The sequence below is a fragment of the Sphaerodactylus townsendi genome, linkage group LG02, assembly GCF_021028975.2.
Source record: "Sphaerodactylus townsendi isolate TG3544 linkage group LG02, MPM_Stown_v2.3, whole genome shotgun sequence".
In the NCBI taxonomy this organism is placed as follows: domain Eukaryota; kingdom Metazoa; phylum Chordata; class Lepidosauria; order Squamata; family Sphaerodactylidae; genus Sphaerodactylus; species Sphaerodactylus townsendi.
This window is the reverse complement of record NC_059426.1, coordinates 119,035,083-119,059,151: the sequence shown is the minus strand read 5'-3', so window position 1 is coordinate 119,059,151 and position 24,069 is coordinate 119,035,083. Positions and strand designations below refer to the sequence as shown.

Here is a 24,069-nt window from a genome sequence, read left to right as displayed (position 1 = left end):
AAGAGAAACAGGGAACAGTGGCATTTGGGTGGCTGCTAAAGCACACCCAAATGGTGTCATCCATAGCAAACAATAATAATGATTTTTCTTAGCGGGTCTGTAGATTGAAAATTCAACAAATGCTACATTTGGTAAAGGATAAGAGGGATCCTCTGACTTCTGCAGGAGTCTACCGTGTACCGTGTAGCTGTGGACAAGTCTACGTAGGGATCACCAAACACAGCGCCCAGACATGAATCAAAGAACATGAAAGGCACTGCAGATTAATTCAGCCAGAAAAATCAGCAATAGCAGCACACGTGATAAATCAAACTGGGCACAGAATATTATTTGAAAACACAGAATTCTGGACCACTCTGACAACCACTACGTCAGACTACACAGAGAAGCCATTGAAATCCACAAGAACATGGACAATTTCAACAGAAAGGAAGAAACCATGAAAATGAACAAAATTTGGCTACCACTACTGAAAAACACTAGAATCAAGACAGTGTCTAATGAACACCACCCAGACAAAGGATTTCTCCAGGCATTAAGCAATCAAAGGAATCAAAAGGACAGGCTACTACAATGCAGATGCCCTCACTAATTGATTATGCTATCTTCATGGTTACTCACATGCTAAATGGGTGGATCCCACTCAACACATGCAAATCAAGCTTGCCAGTTGCACCCTTTACAGTTGTTAAAACAGGCAAATGGCTCTTTCTCCCACCCTGGACATTCCACAGGTATATATACTCCACTTGCGTGACTACCATCAGATCCTCTGAAGATGCCAGCCACAGAGTCAGGCAAAACGTCAGGAGAAAATGTGACTAGAACACGGCCATACAGCCCAGAAACCATCCCAATGCTGGCAATGTCAGCTCTTCAGTGCTGTCCCACATAACTGCATGATAGGACTGGTCCTTACAGAAAGACAGGCTAAGGAAGAGCCATGTGACTTGGCCTGAAGTCAAAGATACTGTATATTCAGCCAGTCTGAGGTTTTGCACGAAACTACTGTGGAAAAAGTGGACCAATCTAGACCTCCATTGATAAAGCAGCCATTCAAATGCCCTGCAGCACAGTACTCAGTCCTACACAGTTTGCTATGGAGAGCTGAGGAAATACATTTTAAAACGGTTGCAGCTTGAAGGATAATGATCTCCAAAATAGAGCAATCAGTTCCCCTGGAAAAAAATGGCTTCTTTGGGGGGTGCACTATATGGCATTATACCCTGAAGAAGAAGAAGAGTTTGGATTTTTCCCTCACCTTTCTCTCCTGTGAGGAGACTCAAGGCAACTTACAAACTCCTTTCATTTCTCTCTCTACAACAAACACCTTGTGAAGTAGGTGGGGCTAAGAGAGTTCTAAAAACTGTGACTAGCCCAAAGTCACCCAACAGGCTTCATGTGCAGTGGCAGGGAAAGAAATCCAGTTTACCAGATTAGAATCTGTCGCTTATGTGGAGGTGGGGAATCAAACCCAGTTCTCCTGATTCGAGTCCACTGCTCTTAACCACCACACCTGAGAAGTTCCCTTCCATTCCCAAACCTTCCCTTCCCCCAGGGCCCTAAATCCTAAATCTCCTAAATCTCAAGGAATTCCACAACCATATATCAGATTGCTTTTGCACACTCATACACACATACTGGTTTTGTGAAAAAGACACTTGGGTGAAAGATGAGTCTCCAGCTTTCATGGATCTGACGGACACACATGGGGAGTGTTTTCAGCAGAGAAGGCTGTTTTAAAAAGAAATAGTTCTTACAGCTTCACTTCTTACAAAATACTTTGCTGAGCCTGAGAAACAGACATTCTTTAGCTTGTTTATTCAGAGTGTTATAAATGAATACATGTCAAACAATTTCCCTTAGACAATACTTTCCCACCTTTAAACCTGTTTTTCTAACCTCTTAGTAAGGGGAATGCAGATGCTTGAATGGAGAGTGTGAAACGTTCACTTTCACATGAACAGCCATAGCACATCTCTCATCACTGATGTCATTGCCCAATTATTACTATTTATGGTACATTTGTATCCCATTCTTCTTCCAAGGAGCTCAGGGCGGTATACATTGTGCTGCTTGTCTCCATTTTATCTATCAACCCTGTGAGGTAGATCTGGATGAATGAGAGTGAATGAATGAGCTCAAGGCCATTCAGTGGGCTTCTATGGAAAAGTGGAGATTTGAACATGGACTAATTAGATCCTAGTCCTACATTCAGACCATTACACCATTCTGACTCTCACAGTCCCTGCCCTATCCATATTGCCTGTACTCCTTTTACACAGTGTTGGGGTATGTGTGTGTGTGTGACACACACATTTCCAGCTGACACAATGGTTGGTTCACACTGTGCATTTTAAAGTGTGTGTGTGTGCACGAACTGCCCAGTAAGGATTATTTCTACAGAATTATCCTGGCTAACCGAAAATCCTTTCATTCATCTTAAGGAGGAATTTTGGGACACACTATGGAGGAATTTTGGGGCTGAGCCAAGTGGCAGAAGCGCTTCTTGACTGCTCAATGTTTTCTCGAGCTGAGTTCTATGGATTATCCCCTCAAATATTTTCCACTCTGAAGAAGAGGTAAGGGGCTTGCCTGCAAAGAACTCCATGAGAGCCGAGGGCCTTCTTTCTCCTCTATAACCAATTAAAGATAAACGTAGTTCTCCCATTTTGGAGACCCTCAAGAGCTTTCCCTCCCTCACCTCTACGTGGGTAGGATTTCTTTTCCTTTCTTTCTAATGACAAACCTATGGTATCCCATCTGTGGCCATGTGTACTGGAGCTGTGTGGAACTTCTACTATTGCTGAAAGATCCAACACTGGACGTGAGTTCTAGTGATCCCTGGTAATGGAAGCTATCATATGACACAGCACAAAAGGGAATATTTCTATATGAGTATAAGGTTTGGTGCAAACATTTGGCTGAATATGACAGATAAGGGCAGGCCAAATAGGCACCATCCTGCTCTCCTCTAAGTATGTACAGTGTGTGCAGTTAATCACAGGGCTGTTGTGAGGGTTTGCCCCATTAAAGAATATACAGTGTACATTCAACCGGAAATCCCTGTCCATCGAAGCCCATCTGCCATAGCCATAGCATGCTGCTAGATAGTATACTGTGGATGTCTACCAACATGTCTTATATCTTTTCAGTTATTTCACTTCTTACCACAGTTATAGAATAATCACATGTATATTAAGGCTTTTTCCACGTGGGTTTATTAGCTTCAAGTTCAGTGCTGTTGGGGTGTGGGTTTTTTTTTCCTGTTTCCCCACAGCACTGTGGTGCAGCCATGTACCTTCTGCATGTTATTTGACCCTTCCAAACCTGCTTTGCTATGGAGTTTTGAAAAAAAATCATAGCAAAGCCTGGACTGCTGCCATGTGGGTAGAAAAGTTTGGATCTCCCTGGTTCTTCCATCTGGCAGCCATTTCCCCCTGCCCTGTCCTCACAGTGGCTACCCCCCCCCCAATGGGGACTTTTAAAAAAACCTGCCAATTGAATACTGCTATATCAGTATAATGCCTCCACACCAGGTTCTCCAAATGCCCAGATGTTATGTTTGACAAGTCTCTAGCCTTGTTCATTGCAGAGATACAACTTTTCACTTATATCTCCACATTGAATACACTAGGGATTTTTTTTTTAAAAAGGAATGTTGGGGATTCAGAGAACCTGCTGTTGTTATACCATTATAATTATATTCTATTACTAAAAAAACGCTTTAAAAAGCTCCAGTGGAGAGTAAGGATGGCTGCTGTCAGGGGACTGGGGCTCATTCCGCACATGTAGAATAATACACTTTCAAACTGCTTTCAGTGCTCTTTGAAGCTGTGCGGAATAGCAAAATCCACTTGCAAACAGTTGTGAAAGTAGTTTGAAAACGCATTATTTTGCGTGTGCGGAAGGGGCCTGGGGAGACTGTGGGGACACCTGCCACATGGAAGTCCCATTGCGTTGCACTGTACTGGCAGCTGTAGTAGCATGGGGGAAATCACAGAAGCCTGTCCCTGTGTCAAAACACCTAAGACTGCTTTGTCAGATTGAGAGCCAGTTTGGTGTAGCGGTTAAGAGGGATGGACTCTAATTTAGAGAACTCGTTTTGATTCCCCGCTCCTCCACATGAGTGGCAGGCTCTTATCTGGTGAACGGAACTTCATTTAGGCTGCTTCCACATCAAGGATTTCCCATGTCTCAGCCACCCAACTGGTGTTATCTCTTTCACATTTCCATATGAAGGTGTCCTCAATTTTTCCACATACCAATAACAGACCGTTCTTTCCTTATACTTACATGTGCACGCATCCAAAGTCTGCTTTATTTTAAAACAATTAAAAACCAACATTTCTGGCCAGGATGCTTTAAGCGCAAGCAGCTTCTTGGGGCTGAATAGGAGACATACAATTGCAGGACTTGGGTGGAGTGCTAGTCAGTTACTCTTCAGATGCTGATGACCATAAGGAGGCCAGTACCTGGCAATGATTTGCATACCAGGATTACCTGCTTTTTAGATAGAGGGAAGGGTATTGTTGGAGGATCTGAAAAAATAAGGAATTTTGAAAAAAAGAAACTGTAAAAAATATTATCCCTATCCAGCATAACTCATGCTTGTTTTTTTTTTTAAAAAAAAAACGTCAGCTCAGCCACCCTTTTAGGGAGGGGGATGGATCATAGGAGATATATGTAAATTTAGAAAATTAAAACAGTGTGGGTGAAGAATCCTGAAGGCCATATGAGAACACAATGCACATCAGATGTGAAAGGAAAACCACTGCTAAAATGGAGAGAAAACCGATTGGCCTGGGCTTTTTAAACTCTTCACTGAAAGGGCTATTTGACACAGAATTGCATCAGCAGCTAGACTACCAGAAAAAAATCACCTGGTGTGGAAGCAACCTTGGGAACTTTCAGCATGGCAGATAAGAGATTTGGAGGAGAATTTTGAATTGCTGGAGATAACAATACTTGATCTGAATTATATTTTTGGTGAATTTTCAGCAGCTCAAATGGTAATGCACTCATTGCCTCTGACGTCTAGACATTTGGATTAATTCATTCCAAGAGGCTATCAGTAATTTACTGCAGAACTATCCAGTGGAAATGCTCCTACTTCCCTGGAGTAGTTCAACTTTAAATGGGTCTTTTTACAGTTGGAAGATATAGCCAAACATCCAGTGAAAAGGACAGTACAGATAGTTCCTAAATACATCTGCTTGTTTTAAAGAAAAGGAGTTGGCAGCATGCTCTTTGTAAATACAGCAACTACCATATTTCTTTTTTTTGTAACTTTTTTACAGTGTGACACTAAACGAGTATGCCAGCCAAATGGAAAAGCATCAATAAAGACCCGACAGAAACAAAATAACTAAGTAATGTTATAAGAAGAATAAAGTCAAATTTAAAAAAACAGTATGGGCAAATGCAGCTTGAATAAGCCAGTTAGAGCATTTGTTAAGCTACCTGATTACCTTTGAAATACTCGGGTCAGTATGACATTTCACTGAGAATTAGGTCTGATTAAGAAAAAATAGCAGCAAAAACTATTGAACCAATCACTTCGAAAATACTAAACCCCAGCTGGGATGGAGCTGAAAGTCTTTTGGCAAGCAGCAGCTATGAACATCATGGAACAAAATGAACCTGTGAAAGAATATGAGCCAGCAGACATGCATGAATGAAGAGCTGACTTTGAATTTATGAATTACTTTTGCCTGTTAAGCTCAGGCTAGCTCAGGCTAGCCTGATCCAGTCAGACCCGAGAAACTCAGCGGGGTAAGCTCTGCTTAGTACTTTGACGAAGGAACACCAACGAAGGCCAACATTGCCACATGAGGCGGGGGGGGGGGGGGCGGGGGGGGCGATGGCAAACCATCTTTGAACATCTCTTGTCTTGAAAACCCAACAGGGATGCCATAAGTTCGGTAAGACTTGGTGGTGCTTCCCGCCACCAGTTTCAGCCTCATCAAGATTTAGAAGGAAAGGTCATATTTTATGAATCTAAGGAAAATGGAGGCTGTCACTGGGCAATGTTTTGATTCTGCTCAATAAAACAAGGAAACAGTGAAGCTTTTTACTGTCACATGCCTTCTGGTAATAGGAATTTTTCAACAGGCTTTATGAATTTTATAAATTTTAATAGGTTTTATGGGTTTTTAATACATTTTATTGGTATATTATATATTGCATTTGTTTTTAGGTTATTGGTATTTTATATTTCTTATCTAATGTTATAATCCACCCTGAGACCTTTGGGTATAGGGTTGGCTAAAAATACGAATGAATGAATGAATGAATGAATGAATGAATGAATGAATGAATGAATGAATGAATGAATGAATGAATGATAATTCAGAAGAAAACCTAATCTAGGTGGAGTACTGGGAGCAATTATGAACAGCAAAAGCCAATTGCCTAGTTATCACTATGTCCACCTCTAGAAACAGCAATTGTAACATTTGTTGTACATTAAAAAAAAGAAAAAGACCTGGCACAGCCAGCTGCAGATTCACAACAGTAACAGTGATTTTTAATCTTGGCTTCCCTTATGTCTGAGCAATTTTCAACATCCAGAATATCAAGGACTGCCAAGCTGAACAACCAAACACTACATTTCTGGAGTTTAAAATGATACAGAGAGCAAGAAATCACCACACTGTGAGTAGGCATCAGAACTTACCCTTAAAATTAAGACCCAGGTAACTGTTGATGTATGCTGAGCTGGATGGCCCAGGGTAGCCTGATCTCATCAAATCTTGGGCTCATTCCGCACATGCAGAATAATGCACTTTCAAACTGCTTTCAGTGCTCTTTGAAGCTGTGCAGAATAGCAAAATCCACTTGCAAACAGTTGTGAAAGTGGTTTGAAAATGCATTATTTTGCGTGTGCGGAAGGGGCCTCAGATACTAAGCAAATTGGGCCCTGGCTAGTGTGTGTATGGAAGACCATCAGTGAGTATCAGGGTCACTATGCAGAGGCAGGCAATGAAAAACCAACTCCCAATTACTCTTGTCTTGAAAACCTTATGGGTCTGCCACAAGAGTGTATCTGTGTGAATAAATTCAGGAATTTATTCATCCAAACTGAAGTGACCTACTGCTTCCCATTAGCATTTGTGGCACTGAAGTACTCATGATTAAGAGGCCTTTTTCAAAGTGTCCTCTCATAAAACTTTGAACTTTGGAGGAACCATTACACATGGTACCTTTGACACAATAACTCCAGAGCAATTTCACAACTGAGCCCTGAAAGAAGCAAAGAGTTCATAACCTGCAGCAAATGCAAGTTCCAGAACAGGTTTTTGAGAAGTAATTTACTCAGGATATTAGTATTAATTATTGTAACTGCTTTTTCTAGAAGTGTGCTGTGTGATATAAATGAGCCATGGATTTACTATTGCATCTTCTATATCAGGGGTAGGGAACCTGCGGCTCTCCAGATGTTCAGGAACTACAATTCCCATCAGCCTCTGTCAGCATGGCCAATTGGCCATGCTGGTAGGGGCTGATGGGAATTGTAGTTCCTGAACATCTGGAGAGCCGCAGGTTCCCTACCCCTGTTCTATATGGAAGGAGTCCCATAGCCAGAAAAGTGATAGTTAGGTGATATGACTACTTTGTGGAGGGGGGCAGGTTAGGGGTGCCAGGCCCCTGTCACCTTAAGCCCTTGGGTGTGTCTTGGTCATACCAAAATGAATAGTTGTATTCATAGTAGTACCTCCACACACTGATAGGTATGTATCACATGGTAGCTGTGTGTAGTCACAAGAGTAGCTTTGAAGAAATGGGCTTTCTTTCAGACTGAAAACAACAACACAGAAATTAACTGTGTGTCAAATATAAAATGCAGGAGAGCTTTAAGTGCCAATTATTGCCATCAAGACTTAGGCCCCTTCTGCACATGCAGAATAATGCACTTCCAATTCACTTTCACAATTGTTTGCAAGTGGATTTTGCTATTCCGCTCAGCTGCAATCTGCATTGAAAGTGGATTGAAAGTGCATTATTCTGCATGTGTGGAAGGGGTGTTACAAGAAGCCATGTATTGGTGATATGGCACACCATCAGCAATCTAGGGAAAAGTGATTTATGTTCATGTTAAAAATCCTGTATGACTTTATTAGCATGTTTATATTCTTTTCTAAAGAAATACTGCAGAGTGTAATACTGTGCAGTAGGATTCAAAATTGTCTTGGGAAAGCTAGGAGATGGGGAAGACAGCAATTATGCAATGGCTCTATAAATAAAATGATTCCTAAGTCACACTTGCCTCTAAATTACTCCATCCAACCTAAAAAAACCGTTCTCTGATAGTGGCATTTTCTGCATGCACAGATTACCCCAGTTTTTTTCCTAGTGATCAACCCTTGTATCTTGGAAACGGTTTCTGTGAAATCATTCTGCATATCTCCCTAACCCCACCCCACCCCCAGTCATTTTGGTTTTTTTCTTCCTTGTCTCTTCAGTTACATTGATTTCATATGCTGCTGATGAAAATGTATTAATCCTGATGGTGGTGAGATGTCATCGGTGATGCAGAAAAACAACTCTTCCCCCTTTTTTCTTTTGGGCAGGTGTTCTAGTGTTACTGCACAGTTACATTTTGAAGCAAAAATTCAAAAATGTCTCAGCTTCCATTCTTATTACTGAGAACTGTTGGATAATCTCCTTGTAGTGGAGATTATGCCAGTTCACATTGAGCAGAGTGCACTGGAGGCTGGAGCGCAGCAAAAGCCTTACTATACTTGTGCATCCCATATGAATGTAAACTTGCACAAAAGAAAGTCGGAGGAAGTTGAAGTTTCTAATCTAATAAAAAGAGTATTTATTAGTGAACTCCATTCTGGATAGAAAGGTAGGTAGGTTCACTAATCTATCCTAATCGAGCTGCATGGAGATGGATGTGAGGAGCACCCATCCTCCCTCTAGGCATGGTGAAGTAAGATGGAGAAGAGTGCGAGAAGAAGGCGGAAGGAAGAAAATCCCTGAGAATAGCAATCTAACATCAAAGGGATAGAGCCAGCATGATAGAGTAAATCCCTAGGTCCCTATCTAGCCACTGGCTATCTAGTAAAACCCCATCTGTGGGTCGAGGCAGGAAACAGCGTAAAGTCCTTCTCTTCCAACAAGAACTACAAACTGAAAATGGAAGCTAAAGCAACTCCAAAACAACTCCATTCTAGTTACTATCTCTGTCTCAAGGTTGCGTCACTAGTTCAATATGACAAAGAGAAAAAATAAAAAAGGAAGCCAAAATGTAAGCCAAAAAAACTGCTGGAGCAGAAACCATTATCTTAACAGTAATACATAGTGCCCCCCCCCCCCAATAAGACCTCTGCACATGGGTAGAGTGCTTTCTCAGTATTCAGATAATTGACTGGCATGGATTTGTTTTCTTCCCCCCTTAGACCATATTTTTCCAGATGGAGTTTAAGACCCTTTGACCTCCTGTGATAAAAGTTCTTCCTTTTTCTATTGCGAAAGAATCTGGAGTTTAAATTGGCCCAAGTATAATGCCTAGTCAGTCAATTAGGCCTAATTGCAGATTGGGAGAGGAGGCTTGACAGTGGTTATTCATTGGTGAGTAAAAGGCATTCTACACATACTTATAGTCATGTATTCCTTTAGACAGGCAAATTACAGCAAGTAAGTTTGCCATTCATGATTGAAACTCAGTGCCAGAGTGGGTGAAACCAAGCATTCATTTTTCTGCTACTGTCCATCCCTCCCAATTCCCCACCTACTGCTAGGCAAATTCCCTCTGCATCAGAGAAGACAACCCCCAAACAGTAAAAATCTCATTCCAGTTTTCAACCCATGTTCTCAATTATCACTCTGGACATTAAAGAAAGCAGAAACAAAGGGGAAAGACGCAAAGGGCCCAGAATAATATGGGGCCAGCATGGAGCGGATGAGAATGAATTTGGTCAGAACCAGGGTTAATTGACAAGTTCAGACAATTAGGACAAAACTGCTTGCAGAGTTTTTCTTTGATGTTTAATGTTGGAATGGAAATGAATAGGGTTACAGGCTTAGTTTGTTTGTTTTTTAAAATGAAAGCTGCTAATTGAGAAGGGTGGCAGGAAGGGTATCCCTCTAAATATCCTTTCATAGCCATGGGCCTTTAAGGCAGAATTTAAAATAGTAGTTTTATATACTATGCTGCCACCATGATCACACTGGATCCACATTTAGTTAAATCCCCATTTGGTAACTAAGGTTGAGTAGCGTGAGTATTACCCCTGAAACCATTAATCTTAGGCTTCAGCAGAACCACTCAATACATATGAAAATTACTTAATTTATACCCCACCTTCCTCTACAAGGTAGACCCAAGGCAGAGCACATCATTCTCTTTTCTTCCATTTTATGCTCTCAACAACCAGGCTGAGAATGCGTGACTGATCCAAGATCACTCAACAAGCTTCCATGGTAGAGTACAGATTTAGAATTCATCCTATTCCAATCTTCTAACAGTTACACCACATAGTTTTCAGCATACACAATAATTTAGCCTTTCCTAAACCTACTACTACTATTTTCTTGTCCTAACACTTTCTGAAAACCTTACATACATAGCTTAGGTCCTTTCCGCACGGGCAGAATACGGCACCCTGGGGACAGCAAAAATGCCGTCCCCAGGGAGCCGTTCGCACAGGGGGCGCAGCTGCTTTGCAGCTGTGCTGCCCGAGCAACGCGAAGCCGCCGTTTTCCAACCTCGCTTCCCCAGCGAGGTTTTTGGAAAACGGCAGCTTGGAGCCGCTGCCGTGCGAACGGCAGCGGATCCAAGGCGCCTTCCCTCCCTCCATGTCTGGGCGACCTGCCTGCCTGCGGCCCTCTGGCACGTCGCCGAGGCCTGGGGACACGCCCCCTTTGCCCTGCGATTCTGGAGCGGTCGCGCAGGGCAGGGGGGCATGTCCCCTGGCCTCGCTTCATGCGAACGGTCCCAGAGGGGTCGGGTTGGCGTCATCTACGCCGACCCGACCCCTTCCGCCGCCATGCGGAAACTGCCTTAGTTCTACCTAAACAGATGTAGCACAAACTTTCTTTCTTAACCTCTCTCCAACATTATCTTCCGTCAATCAAATTCTCCATTCCAATCAGATCACTTCACTCCTATTTCTCCCATTCATTTTTTCTCTCTCATTCTGTCACTTAAAGTCATTCCACTTCACACATATACATTTTCTGCCTTCCTAGATGACATGTTTACCTTTGAACCCACCTATCAAGTAGCTTGTATACCATTGCAACCTTGATGACATTATCTACCAATCTTACATGCAGTATCTCACACACTATTTGACAGTCTACAATAGTCATTTGGATTGATGTTATAAAAGTTTCTGATCTATCTTTTTTCTTTCTTTTCTTTTTTTATTTCTAATATATAGTAAGCTTCAATAAGGTATGTTATCTAGTATCACTGGACAGCCTTAAATTAAACTATGAAAAATGACCAGGTCTTATCTAACTTGCTAGGAATTATGGGGGACCTCGGTCTGATCGGAAACTGCAAGCAATACTACAATAAACAGCAGGACATTGGGCATAGCATCAGCAGATGACCAAGGATGCTGGAGGGCACATACCCCAGTGACTTCCCTCCCTTCCTCAAAACTCTCTCCCTTCCAGGAATTTCCCCCTAGTTCATGCTTCCTCCACATGTAGGCACAGTGCTGAGACTTCTGCTGGGGAAGGGTCAACATGCTGGTGCTCACCAATGCACCGAGGGGTTGTGTGCTCGGGGCTAGCCATATCGCACAGTCAGCCTGTGGACAATGAATAAAATCGCAAGTTGTGTATCCACAAATGGCAAATATCACCTGCAGAGTAGAACTAGCATATGAATGAAGTCGAAAAAGAATCAATTTCTTTTACAAGAGGATGTGTGCTGAATATTATCTAGAATCTTGGACACAGTTTTGGTAAACAAAAATATATTATTTTCCCATTTCTGCCGAAATGCTACCAATAAATCTATGGGAATCCAAGCATCTCCCCCTTTATCAGCCAGAGTTTCTCCATCTTTAAATACCAGTATTTAACCTGCATGGCAGTGAGGCTAGGGATCAAACTTTAAATCAGGGAAGTTTATAAAACATACTAGTTCCTGGGGTGAAATGTCACTAGACAGAAACTATCTCTAGCAGAAAATATTTAACAGCACTGTCCTTGCAAAACTACCATGTTGTGACAGTGTAGGAGAATCTAGTTCCACAACTCTAGTGTTTTAAGGGGTGTTTTTTTTTTTGTAAAGTAAGTCATCTACACACATACACACACAAACCCTGCAGATTGTAGGCTTACGCAGACTAAGGCAGTTCCCTGGAGACCTAAAAGTTCTCAATGGAATTTTCCCTGCCATTCAACCTATTGTGCTGCTGAAAGGTCCTGAAACTTGGCATGTAATCATAGGGGGGGGGGTGTCTTTTTTTAAAAGAAATATTCACTGGTTATTCTGATCAAATGCTGGCACTGCTTAACCCAGTTAAAGACCACATTGGAAGGCTCCTATGCCATCAAAATGAAAAAAAAAAAACACCTTCTGTATTTGATTCTATACTACCCAACAGGTAACGGAGAGGACAGGGAGCTGGTTTCTCCCCCCCAGAGCTAATTTGCACATTTTTTTAAAAAAAGTACTCATTGAAACAGAATAATGTGCTTGGTAGCTGTAGCAACAAGTTCTTTGTGGTCTGAGAAGCACGCAAGAGGGAGAATATGCTTCCAAAAGACTCTGCCTGCATTGATACTCACCATGTGTGTGGAAAAGTAAAATAAAAGCAGCAACTGGACCCGAATGCTCAGTCCCTAAACAATCTCTCTAAAGAGAGATGTTCTCTGCTTAACTGAATAAGTACATTGTCCTGACACAACAGTCTCTTCTGGGTGCCAGGGCTGGAGCACACATACAATGGCCCCAAGAACTATCCAGTTTTTCCTTCATTAGTTGGGGGGAGGGTAGCATCCCTGTGCATGCATTACATTGTGTGAGAGCTGATCTTTCCGCATAAAGGAATGAGAGAAGTCACAAATGTCTCAGGGTTAATATTGTGACTGGGAATTTTGTCCCCAAAGGGCTATTAAAACTGGAAGAAGAGATGGCTGACTTTACCAAAGTTTTTAACTCCTCATACTGTATTTTGAGAATAAGCCGTTCTTTCTTGTTTAAAGAGAGTCCCTCACTAGGTTGAGCAGTCAAGATATTTGCCTAAGGAAATCTCCCAATCTTGGTTGTGTATTCTTTAGCACCCGTCTGCCTGCCAAACAGATTTAACTTGCCTCAGTCAGAGATGGAATGTTTGTTTTGCAGGACCAACCGTGCCTTGTGGGAGAAAAACTGGTTGCCCTGCAGAAGACTTAGATGTGCACTCTGCTTCGGCTACAAACAAGTAGCCCCTTTCTCCAGTGATTCAGCAAAATGCATTGTCTAATAGCAGGAAGCCCCACAATTTTAAATTCAGTAGTAGCAAGCTACTTTTCTAGCTCAGAAACTGCTGAGGTGGTTTAAAATCTGTATTAAATCATAGAAAGATGGTTTAAAATCTGTATTAAATCATAGAAAGACGGTTTAAAATCTGTATTAAATCATAGAAAGAAACTATTTGAGGCCTAAACTTTATATTGTTTTTCATTAAGGTTTATTAGTTTGTCTTTGAAAAGTACCCATATTTTAAAAGGGGGGAAGTACCCATATTTTAAAAGGGCAAGGGGGGAAGGAGGCATCTTGCCTCCCCACAACGCCCCACCCCCCCGCCCACTTACCTTAGTTGCAGCTGGCTGAAAAAGAGCAACCAGCTGCTCTTTGCAGCTGGTTGAAAAGCTTCTGCTGGGCCTGGTGGGGAGGGGGGCGATTTTTGCCCGGGGCATTTATCCCTGGATGTCCCATTATAGCTACGCCACTGCTTAACATTTTAACATAATATATTCTCAAAGAGCAATGTGGACATGTGATAACTATCCTACCATTTGACCAAGATTTTAGGGTGACCTGCGTAGGTCTTTCCCTTCCTTAAATTATCCTCACTACTACCCTATGACCGTGGTGGCGAACTTTTGGCACTCCAGATGTTATGGACTTCAATTCCCATCAGCCCCTGCCAGCATGGCCAATTGGCTGTGTTGGCAGGGGCTGATGGGAATTGTAGTCCATAACATCTGGAGTGCCGAAGGTTTGCCACCACTGCCCTATGAGGTAGAAAAGGCTGAGACAGTGTGACTAACCCAAGGTCATCCATCTAGTCATTCTAGTACGTTCTATTGCTGAGTGGGGAATTTGAAGCCTCAGTTCAGATCACACGCCCCTATGAACTCACTAGTTGGCCTGAAGAATGTGATTCTCTTTCAGCCTTAGTCTGTGATATGGGATATTAATAATACTGATGTACCTTACACAATTGTGGTAAGGATTACAAGACAATGGCTTGGATCCAGTGTAGTGTTTCTATGAAACGAATCATTTGTGCCTGCACAGGATGGCTTCTTGCCCCTCTCCCCCCAACTCAACATGCCCCCTACATTTTATGCTAGGAAGGAAAAAAGCAGCATAAAGTGATTACGCAAATGGACCCCAAAACACAGTATCTTCAGGCCCCACTTCAAAAATGGCCAGTGAGATGATGATAATGCTGAGGTGTTGATGTTAATGTTAATCAAGGAGAATGTGTAAGATTTCACACTTCAGAGTTTATTATTAGAGTTCACATAACTCCAATATAGTTGCACTCAAAGCCATCACAGAAGTGAAAGCAGTAACAAGTGCAGAAATTGCAGCAGACCTAGTAAAAAACAGTATCAGTTCAGATGACACAGCTCCTCCTTTGTTCCCCGGACTTATATTACTACATGTTGTAACGGCTGTTGTGGACTAGAGAGTCTCACTGGTGAAACTAGATAAAGTCATCTCAGGCTCATTATTAAAGGTGTCTTTCCTCACTTTTATTGCTTGTAGTGCAGGACTGGTTCCTTCCCAAAAATACGACTGGTCCTTTTGATCTGAAACAACAAGAAATAAAACCTGTTCAAATCAGAACATGATGTGGCATACAGAACTAGATGGAGAAAAATGGTTGAATGGTGGCACTTTCTTCAGTCAAAGCGAGACAAGAGCTCTTTGCTCTCTCAGAAATCAACACAATCTGAGACAGCAACACAGACCACATTTTCCAGCACCAGTTTGATTTTAGCTTGTTACTACAAGCTTCTGCTTTTGATCAGTGAACAATTATATTTTTTCTAGTAGCATCATCAGCCGTCCCAAAGGCTTCCAAGCACCCAGTGGCTTAACAGGGAGTCTTACTTGAAAGAGTACAAAATACCTAAAAGCAAAGGACTGGAACTGAGTTAAGGACTAGATGACCAGTATTCCTTTTTTGCCATTTTGCTTGGCTAACTTTTCCACAGTTTTTAATAACTTATAAGGCTGAACGACATATTTGACCTTACACAGGACACCAAAGTTGAAGGTAATTTACAGGTACATGTGCCATAACCACTAAATGCTCTCAGCCTGACTGATTGCACTAAGAACGAGAGGAACAAACCAAACATTTGCCTTCCCCACTCTGGGATCCTGAGCAGCTGCTCTGTCTATAAGCCAAACTTCAGAGGGTGTGGACTGGTATGCCTCTATTGAAATCAAGAAGCTGTTGCTGATTTCTATCTGCTGAGGATGTAGACATAGGCACATTCATCAAGGTTCTCTGCTCCAAGAGAATACATGCTGAGGGGCAAACAGCTCTCTTTGCTAATCTATTCAACTGCTGCCTTGGAGATTCTCAGAAGGCCAAACTATTTACAAAGGCTGGATGAAGCCGGGAGAGCTGACACAAATTTATCTTCTAGCCTTTCATCAAATTGCTTTTCGGACAATGTTCAGTATTTTTAGAGTTTCATCCACCTTGAATTTTACAGCTGGCCTCGTCTGATTGATGTTATTTCTTGATCTTTTATATATGGACTGGGCTGGTGGTGGATATGATAAGATTCATTCTTTCCATGCCTGATCTGTGTGCATGTCATGCTGGGCATCATGTTTGGATAGAGGAGGGATCCCCAACTTTGTTGATCTTCTGGGCACTTTTGGAATGTTGAGAACAAGCAGAAGGTGCCACAGGAAAATGGCTGCAAAATGGGATGGACAAAATGTTGAGAGATTCAACAAAGATGATGCCTCCTGGGCTCCGCTACTTCAGTTAAGTGGAAAAAAGCCAGGATTAGCTCTGTTTTGGGAATTAGCAAGCAAGTGTTGGAAAACACATTGGTAGGAACCATGGCATCCACAGACACATTGTTTGAGATCACCAAAATAAAGAGTAAATACGCAAAATCCAACATTGTGCTCTCTTGAAAATGTTATCTATGACCTAGATATAATCAGAGTCATGTGCTATGTCCCTATGCACCCTGCATTTTATATGTGCACATATTATTTAAAAAAACGTTACCAACATGCGGACGACCAAGGACCTTGTACAAAAGACAAGGCTATGCCAATGCTCCCTGTCCAAATATACGTGACAAATGGAATGAAAGTATCATTTTACCCATTCCAGTTCTTTTACATGAAACTGAGATGCAATGACAGAAGGAAAAAACTGAAGCCTGTAATTGCTGAAAGTTGTTTGTAACCTCTTGAAAGATGATGCTGAAGCCTGCACTGACGATGCCTTCTAAGAGCTTCCATTCACTGTTACAGGCAAATGAAAAGATAAGTAGACCGAGAAGCAATCCAGAATAGTATCCTAGTCTTATCATGAGAAAAGTATTCCATATGATAATGAATTGCTCCAGATTATATCTCCTTGTTTGGAAGAGAGCTTAGACCGAAGAGAAATGTTTTCTACTCACAATTGCACTGCAAGGTGACACAGGCCAAGGCAAATATGTGCTTTAGCTTGTTGGATTTCTTCAGCTGATCAATCCAACAACTGCATTGTAGTGTAAAAAAGCAAAATTCCTCCAAGGGCTCTCGGAGGGAAACATGTACCTAGATGAGCCAACTGTTATTGTTCAGGAACAAAACAGTGAAGTGCGTCAATAAAACTGTGTAAAAAGGTTGGTTATAGGCAATCATTGGCCTCAGTGATGAGGCCAATGATAAAGCAGTTAGAAATTTAGGAGAAAAATAGCAGGAAGAAGAAAAGAACCAAGTATATGTTTTACTTGAAAGAGAAGTCCTTCTCTCTGCTTTCGTCCTTAGCCCTATCTGCCACATCTCCCAGGCAGCAGCGCTATGAGATCACAATACCAGATTAGTCTGCATCCATGTTTTCTTGTCTGATTTTTACATTTGTTCCTGCCATTCCTATCAATACCACCACTAGTTTGTGCCCCCTTATAAAATCCTGTATATGTTCTGCTTCTGCTTCCAGCACTACCAGTACATAATATAGTAGATATGAAGCTGGCAATTATGCCCTTAATGCTAGCAATGGCGACCTTTGTTTTTTTTACCAAATATAACATTGAGATAGGGTTGTGCAAATGTTATTAGGCAAACAATCATGGGAGCCAGAAATATGTACACCCAGCATGGTATCAATGAGGCTTTCTGTTGGCATATCTTTACATTGTACCTGTGTGCATTTTAGTTGCTGTCCTAAGCAGCTTACAGATAGTACATACTGTTGGTCAAGAAGATTTAAGATAACCAGCTGATTAAATTTAAATCTTTATATATTTGCAATTTTTTTTTATTAAAATGGGTGGGATGGGTGGGAGGAAGTTTGAAGGAAAGGTCTCTTTTGCCACAACCTAACTGTATCCTTTTCTCCCTCATTCCAGTTCACCATTGACAGACTTTAGGGACATCTCTGCAAAAGGTACATGTTTAAGACACATCTTTACCTATTTCAGCTGAGTGCTGTCAATTGATTGTAGTTCTTTGGAGCAAGAAACAAAACAAAGAATGATGAGAAAAAAGTGGAATTTTAACAGATGATGAAGAGAGGGCAGAACTGCTCAATTCTTACTTTGCCTCAATCTTCTCTTGCAAGGGAAACTGTGCTTTACCCAGTGACTCACACTTGACCGACAGTTGGGAGATGGCAAAATGTATGAAATGGCAAGGTAATGCACAGGACCTTTCCTCTGAAATGGGCATACAATGTGTTCCACTCAGAAACTTTCTAGAGACAGGTTTATACATGTATGGAATTGTTCAACATTGCCAATATTTCATAAGTTAGAAGCTGTACAATTTGAGAAATTTTAACTAATCTTAAAAAAAGTCAGGTTGAAATGGAAGGAGGACATGTAGAACATATCTTTCTTTGACAGGGAATGGAATCATCTGTACAAAGGATCCTGCTGCCACATACACATACTCCTTGCTGGAAGTTAAACCCCCACCCCTTTGTTTTTTAAATATTGCTAGGCAAACCATTATAAAATGCTCTCCAAGAAGCTTCCTAAGCTGTTTGGGAGCAGGGCAAAAGTTTGAGAAACAGAAATATAGGACTAGATGACCTAACCAACGTCACCCAATTATACCTTATTATTTTAAACAAGATCTCTATCACAGTGTTAACATTTGCTCTGGGATCTGATTTTATCAGTCTACTATCTGTGGGAGGAAGGGACTGCAGCTGTGATATTGCAAGATGATGGACTCTGCAACTTTCCCCCGTGTCTTGTATATCTTGTATATATTCTACCACTCTGCTCAGCAAAGTCTGAGGCCTTTTCCCAGCCTAAAATGTCTTTTAAAAGTTAAATAGCCACCTGAGTAGACTATATGTGAGTGCTTGTAAACAGGGTCTGAGAATAGTTACCTCCTTTTAGTGCTGGGTATCATTGCTGAATACTTGCATTCACATTATTCCCTTTCTGGTGAAATGGCTCTGCTGACCTGCAACCACTGCATTGTATCCCCTCCCCCCTCCTGGCATCTTGATCTCCAGTGAATGTTCTGAACCTCTGACCACTGACATAGTGCACTCCCAGCGCTCCTGACTCTTGGAGGGCTACTCTCTCATGATTTCTTTGGTACACTGCAATCAGTTGCTCATTTTACCACAAGGGCCAGTACTCCCAGCTTCTCTACCATTCCAATGCTCCACCTACAGTCTGCATCTTGCATTATACACTTTTCAGGATAAAGTTGACAGGAGATGTGCACAGTAATCTGCCACATCTGGGTTGTACTGTTCTGTGGGGTCCTAGTGCCTGCCTTCCCCCCCTTCTGATTCTCTGGCAGCATTTAAAAATCTTATTTAAGTGACACTGACATAAAAATCATTATCATCTGCACCGGGAAACAGAACATGTTCCTCTGTCTCTCCTGTCTATACATGCCCTAGTTAATCTTATTCTAAGGAAGTGACAGGGACCCCCAACATTTTCTAGCATGCAAGCTCCTTTCAAATTCTGATACACAGCAGGGGGAATATCCACCAAATGGCAAGCACAGGATGCAGAGGCAATGATAAAATGTCAGGGGTTAGGTCTTGGAACCTTAAGCCAATAAACAGACTCTGAAGTATTGATCAGTAGCATCAATAGATGAGGTATCGAAGCACCAGACTTGGCATAGCCAGTTCTAACAAAACTGGCATTCACAGTCCCCTTGATTCCCCACTGAAAGCCCCCCTCCCGTTTTCCCAAGAGTTTGTGAAAAACAGTCTTTGTAGCTGAGGCATTCCAAGGTCAGCGGCAGATAGCAAGAGAGAGCCACCTGGTTTCCTGACCCATGAGATAATTCTTTTCTCATAGGACAGAGGTACCAGAGAAACCCTAGTTGTCTACAAAGCATGTGAAGCCATAAAGTAAAGATCAAGGAAAGAATGCACAGATGGCAGTGGTTACATATAGCAGGCTGGTTACATATATCTTTCTATCAGTATTGACTTGTTGCCTTAAGCAGTTACATTGAATTGGGAATGCATCTCAATCACATAGTGTAAGGAATTCCATAGACGCAGAAATAAAAGGCTTTGGTAGTGAAAGTCCATTTATTAAGACATCTTAGAAAGCTCAAGTACACGCAGTGGCAGGAATGACACTTCCCGCCAGAAGCACAGGTTATAATACCATTCACCCCATCCCCCCTTCCTGATTCCCATGGGAACGGAGACTTCATCTCCCGCGCAAAGATAAAGTCTCCGCCGATGCATCTGGCCCATCGCCCGGGCTGTGGAATGCACTCAAGGTTACTTCACCATCAACACCATTGAATCCTTTACACATAGATAACATCCTCCTGACATTAGCGAATGGGTGCCACTCCAGCTCCAACAACAATCCTTTTCAGCCTATTTCAGGAAGATATCTTTGTTTTACTGAGGGATGCCTTTCAAACTGAGTCTGTTTTAAAATATTTTCTTACATACATACCACTTATCAGAAGCCCTGCTGGGCAAAAGCCCCACCCACTTTTAAAAACACTTTGTTGGTGCCAGGAAAGTTGTTGTTGGTCGCCGTGGTGCCCACAGATACCAAACTGGGGATCCTTGATTTAGAGGTTACGATGTCCTTAAAGCTTTCCATTATCTGGGAGTCTTTGTCTGGGCAGCCTGACTTTTTGTACTCCAAGTGGATATGGCTGCCATCCAAGATGGTGCTTGATGTGAGAACTCCCTCCTGCAAGTTATCTCTGATGGAATCAGCCAAAATTTACCCCTCTCCCTCCTGCAAAGGGATTTTATAATCTCTGTTTGTTTGCCCGTTATGTGTTAAATAATCTTTTCCTAAAGTCTTCAAGAAAACACAATCTAACCTCTTGCACCTCCACGCCTCTGTGCCATCTTTAGGTGTTAGATTCCAGCTAAGGTATGTGGTGTGTGTCACTGCCCAGACTGGGTACATTTCTTTCAGATGAGAACAGAATCAAAGCCATCGATTACTTTAGCACAGCAATGACAGATTGCAGAAAGAGAATCTTGTCTCTAATGCTCACACTATTATAGTTTGGATTGGGGCTTTGTGAGAAGGTAAACTACTTTCACACTGACAAGTATAAAGTGCACATGTGTCTGGACTATAGATGTAATAAGTGTATACATACAATGGAATGGAAAGAGAGACCTCTCTCATCCACTTTGTTATGGTATTGAGACACACTTTCTGGTAATAAGGGATCACACACCTAAATATATCTTTTCAATTCTGTTTCCATCAAGTACATAGGACGTGAATTCTTACAGATCCTCTGCTGCTGTCCACACTGCAGGGAGTAGATTAAAAAGCTTAGAAAATAACTGAAATATACTAAGAATGTTTAGTGATAATTTAATGGCATACTAACTCGGATGAGAAAAACACTCAAAGTAATGCAATCATCACACAGTATGGAGTCTAGCAGTTGTCTGAAGTATTTCCATACACAGTCATATGAAACCTTACCTGTTAAAGTATGCACAAAGCATCCACTCTTAATAAAGAGTGTTGCCAATTGCTCTTGGATATTATAATTTTAGGGGAAATGGATCATACAGATTTTAATTTGGTTAACATAAAATCCAACAGATTGTCTTGGAAAATGTACATGAGCAATAGAATCTAGTTGTGATATAATAAATAGTTTTTGGTCCAATTTATCATATGGAAGAAGAGAGATTTTTTATGTTCATCAAGTGCTAGATGTTATCCACACCAGATGAATCAGTGTATTTATTTCACTGATTCAGTTCCTGAGGAGCCTAAAGCACTGGAACCTACAGAATGTTTTGGGACTCACTTTGAAAATTAAACTGTGGTGCCTGCAGTTAGCCTTTTCATGCTCATTTTGTGTTTCTTGAAGCTTTGTGTACAGTTTTGCAAACCAAAAGATTCTTCCAAGTTTCTGTGAGCTTTCTGTGCCCATAATTTATCTTATCTTGCACATATTTGTACAAAAATGCAAGGGTTTGGCAAGGGTTAGCCTCTGCAGTATGCATGGGACACAGGTCTATAAAATAAAGATTAACATTATCTGCCCCCTAAACCTGCCCTGCATAGAAATGTATAAATAAAGCATCAGAAAAGAAATGACATGACATCAACATTGCTTTGGTTTAGAGAGAAAACATGTACTGTATATACTCGTGTATAAGTCGAGTTTTTCAGCACATTTTTGTGCTGAAAAAGCCCCCCTCAACTTATACACGAGTCAGCTGTATTTTAAGAAATATATTAGGGTTTTTACTTTGTTGGCCGTCAGGGGGTGCAGTTTTTAGGCTAGCAGTGACACTCCTGATGATACCAGCCAAGTTTGGTAAAGTTTGGTTCAGTGGGTCCAAAATTATGGACGCCCAAAGGGGGTGCCCCATCCCCCATTGTTTCCAATGGGAGCTAATAGTAGATGGGGCTACTCTTTTGAGGGTCCATAACTTTGGACCCCTTGAACCAAACTTCACTAATCCTGGGTGGTATCATCAGGATAATCTCTTGTTGATACCAGCCAGGTTTGGTGATGTTTGGTTCAGGGAGTCCAAAGTTATGGATCCCCAAAATGGGTGCTCCCATCCCCCATTGTTTCCAATGGAAGCTAATAGCAGATGGATCATATCTGAGGGTCCATAACTTTGGACCCCCTGAACCAAACTTCACCAAACCTGGATGTTATCATCAGGAGGGTCTCCTAAAGATACTCTGAAATGTTGGTACTGCTAACATAAACGTTCCTCCTCTGACAGGTTGTGTGAATATCCCTTCTAAAATGACACCTGCCATGTGCAATTTTAAAAATATGTACACTAAAAATAATGAACTATTCTTTTAAAAAGCAGAGTAGTTTTGAGTCACAGTGAACAGGCATGTTCATTCCAGTTTTTATTGTAAGATCCATTGTTTAAAACACTTCCTTACAAAAAGCTAAGGTATTTGTACTTTTAAAGTTATTGTTTTAAAGTTAAAGTTATATTCAAAAACATTTAACCTACTGATGCCTCAATTGGTGCAATTTTATTGGTATCTATTTTTATTTTTGAAATTTACCAGTAGCTGCTGCATTTCCCACCCTCAACTTATACGCGAGTCAATATGTTTTCCCAGTTTTTTGTGGTAAAATTAGGTGCATCGATTTATATGCGGGTTGACTTATACACTAGTATATGCGGTATATGCCCCTGCATAGCTTTGTCTCCATTAGTGAGAGATCATTCATTGCAGGACTTTTAAATGTTTCTAATAAAAATAGTTATAATCATGCTATTTCTATAGCATAAGCTTTCTATATTCCAGCACGTCTGAGTGTCCACATTAGCCCCCCCCCTCCCCTCCCCTCGCAGTATTGTTTGGAGCTTGCTTGGACATTGTTTTCACCCTTTTGGCATCAGATCCTAATCATTCGTTCATTGTTTTTCTGCAGTATGCTAAATTAGCTTAATATGATGGAAAATGCATTAATTTATAACTAGATTATTAATAGCCATAAATTCAATATTGAAGTTCTTGGAAATGAAAAAGCAACATTCCAGGGGACAGACCCATTGTCCCAGAATAACACAAAACACAGAGCCATTTCTACTATGCACATGGAGTGTGGTAGTAATTGGGGAGTGGCATAATAAATATGGAGATACCTTAGGCTGCATTCCACGTTGTACTTGGGCAGAGTAGCCAGGTGCTAAAGCAGAGACACTCTCTACTAAGTGAAGAGCTCACAGGCAGCAGTGGTACAGTTCCCACTGTTGCCTCAAAGTTCCTTTTAAAGAGGAGCTACAGCAGGGTCCCTCCAGGCAGGCAAGAGAATAGGTTGCCAACAAAAAAGCTGGGCCAGAAAGTCCCTTTTGCTCTTCAATAGCAGGCATTGCCTTGATTGAGCAACTGGCAACTGCAGCTTCTAATTTTCCGCTAAAACAGACACACAAGCAGAAGAAGAAGAAGAAGAAGAAGAAGAAGAAGAAGAAGAAGAAGAAGAAGAAGAAGAAGAAGAAGAAGAAGAAGAAGAAGAAGAAGAAGAAGAAGAAGAAGAAGAAGAAGAAGAAGAAGAAGAAGAAGAAGAAGAAGAAGAAGAAGAAGAAGAAGAAGAAGAAGAAGAAGAAGAAGAAGAAGAAGAAGAAGAAGAAGAAGATGATGGTTTTGTCCAACAGTCCCTGGGCAATTCCTCCTTTGGAATGTGTCTGCTACTTGAAAGCACTTGCGTTA

At 41.5% G+C, this 24,069-nt stretch overlaps 1 protein-coding gene across 9 annotated transcripts in view; it reads right to left on the bottom strand.

Annotated features, from left to right (window-relative positions):
• The window catches only part of RAD51B (RAD51 paralog B), a 401,339-nt gene that overhangs the window by 33,762 nt on the left and 343,508 nt on the right, over positions 1 to 24,069 (bottom strand). For 3 of the 9 annotated variants that reach the window (XM_048485432.1, XM_048485431.1, XM_048485433.1), the window contains exon 11: positions 14,939 to 14,997. In XM_048485432.1, coding sequence (XP_048341389.1) covers positions 14,939 to 14,997 — 59 coding nt within the window. Of the gene's footprint in view, positions 1 to 14,262; positions 14,998 to 24,069 lie in introns of those variants that run through there. The other 6 variants (XM_048485427.1, XM_048485429.1, XM_048485430.1 and 3 more) reach the window with 4 other exon arrangements.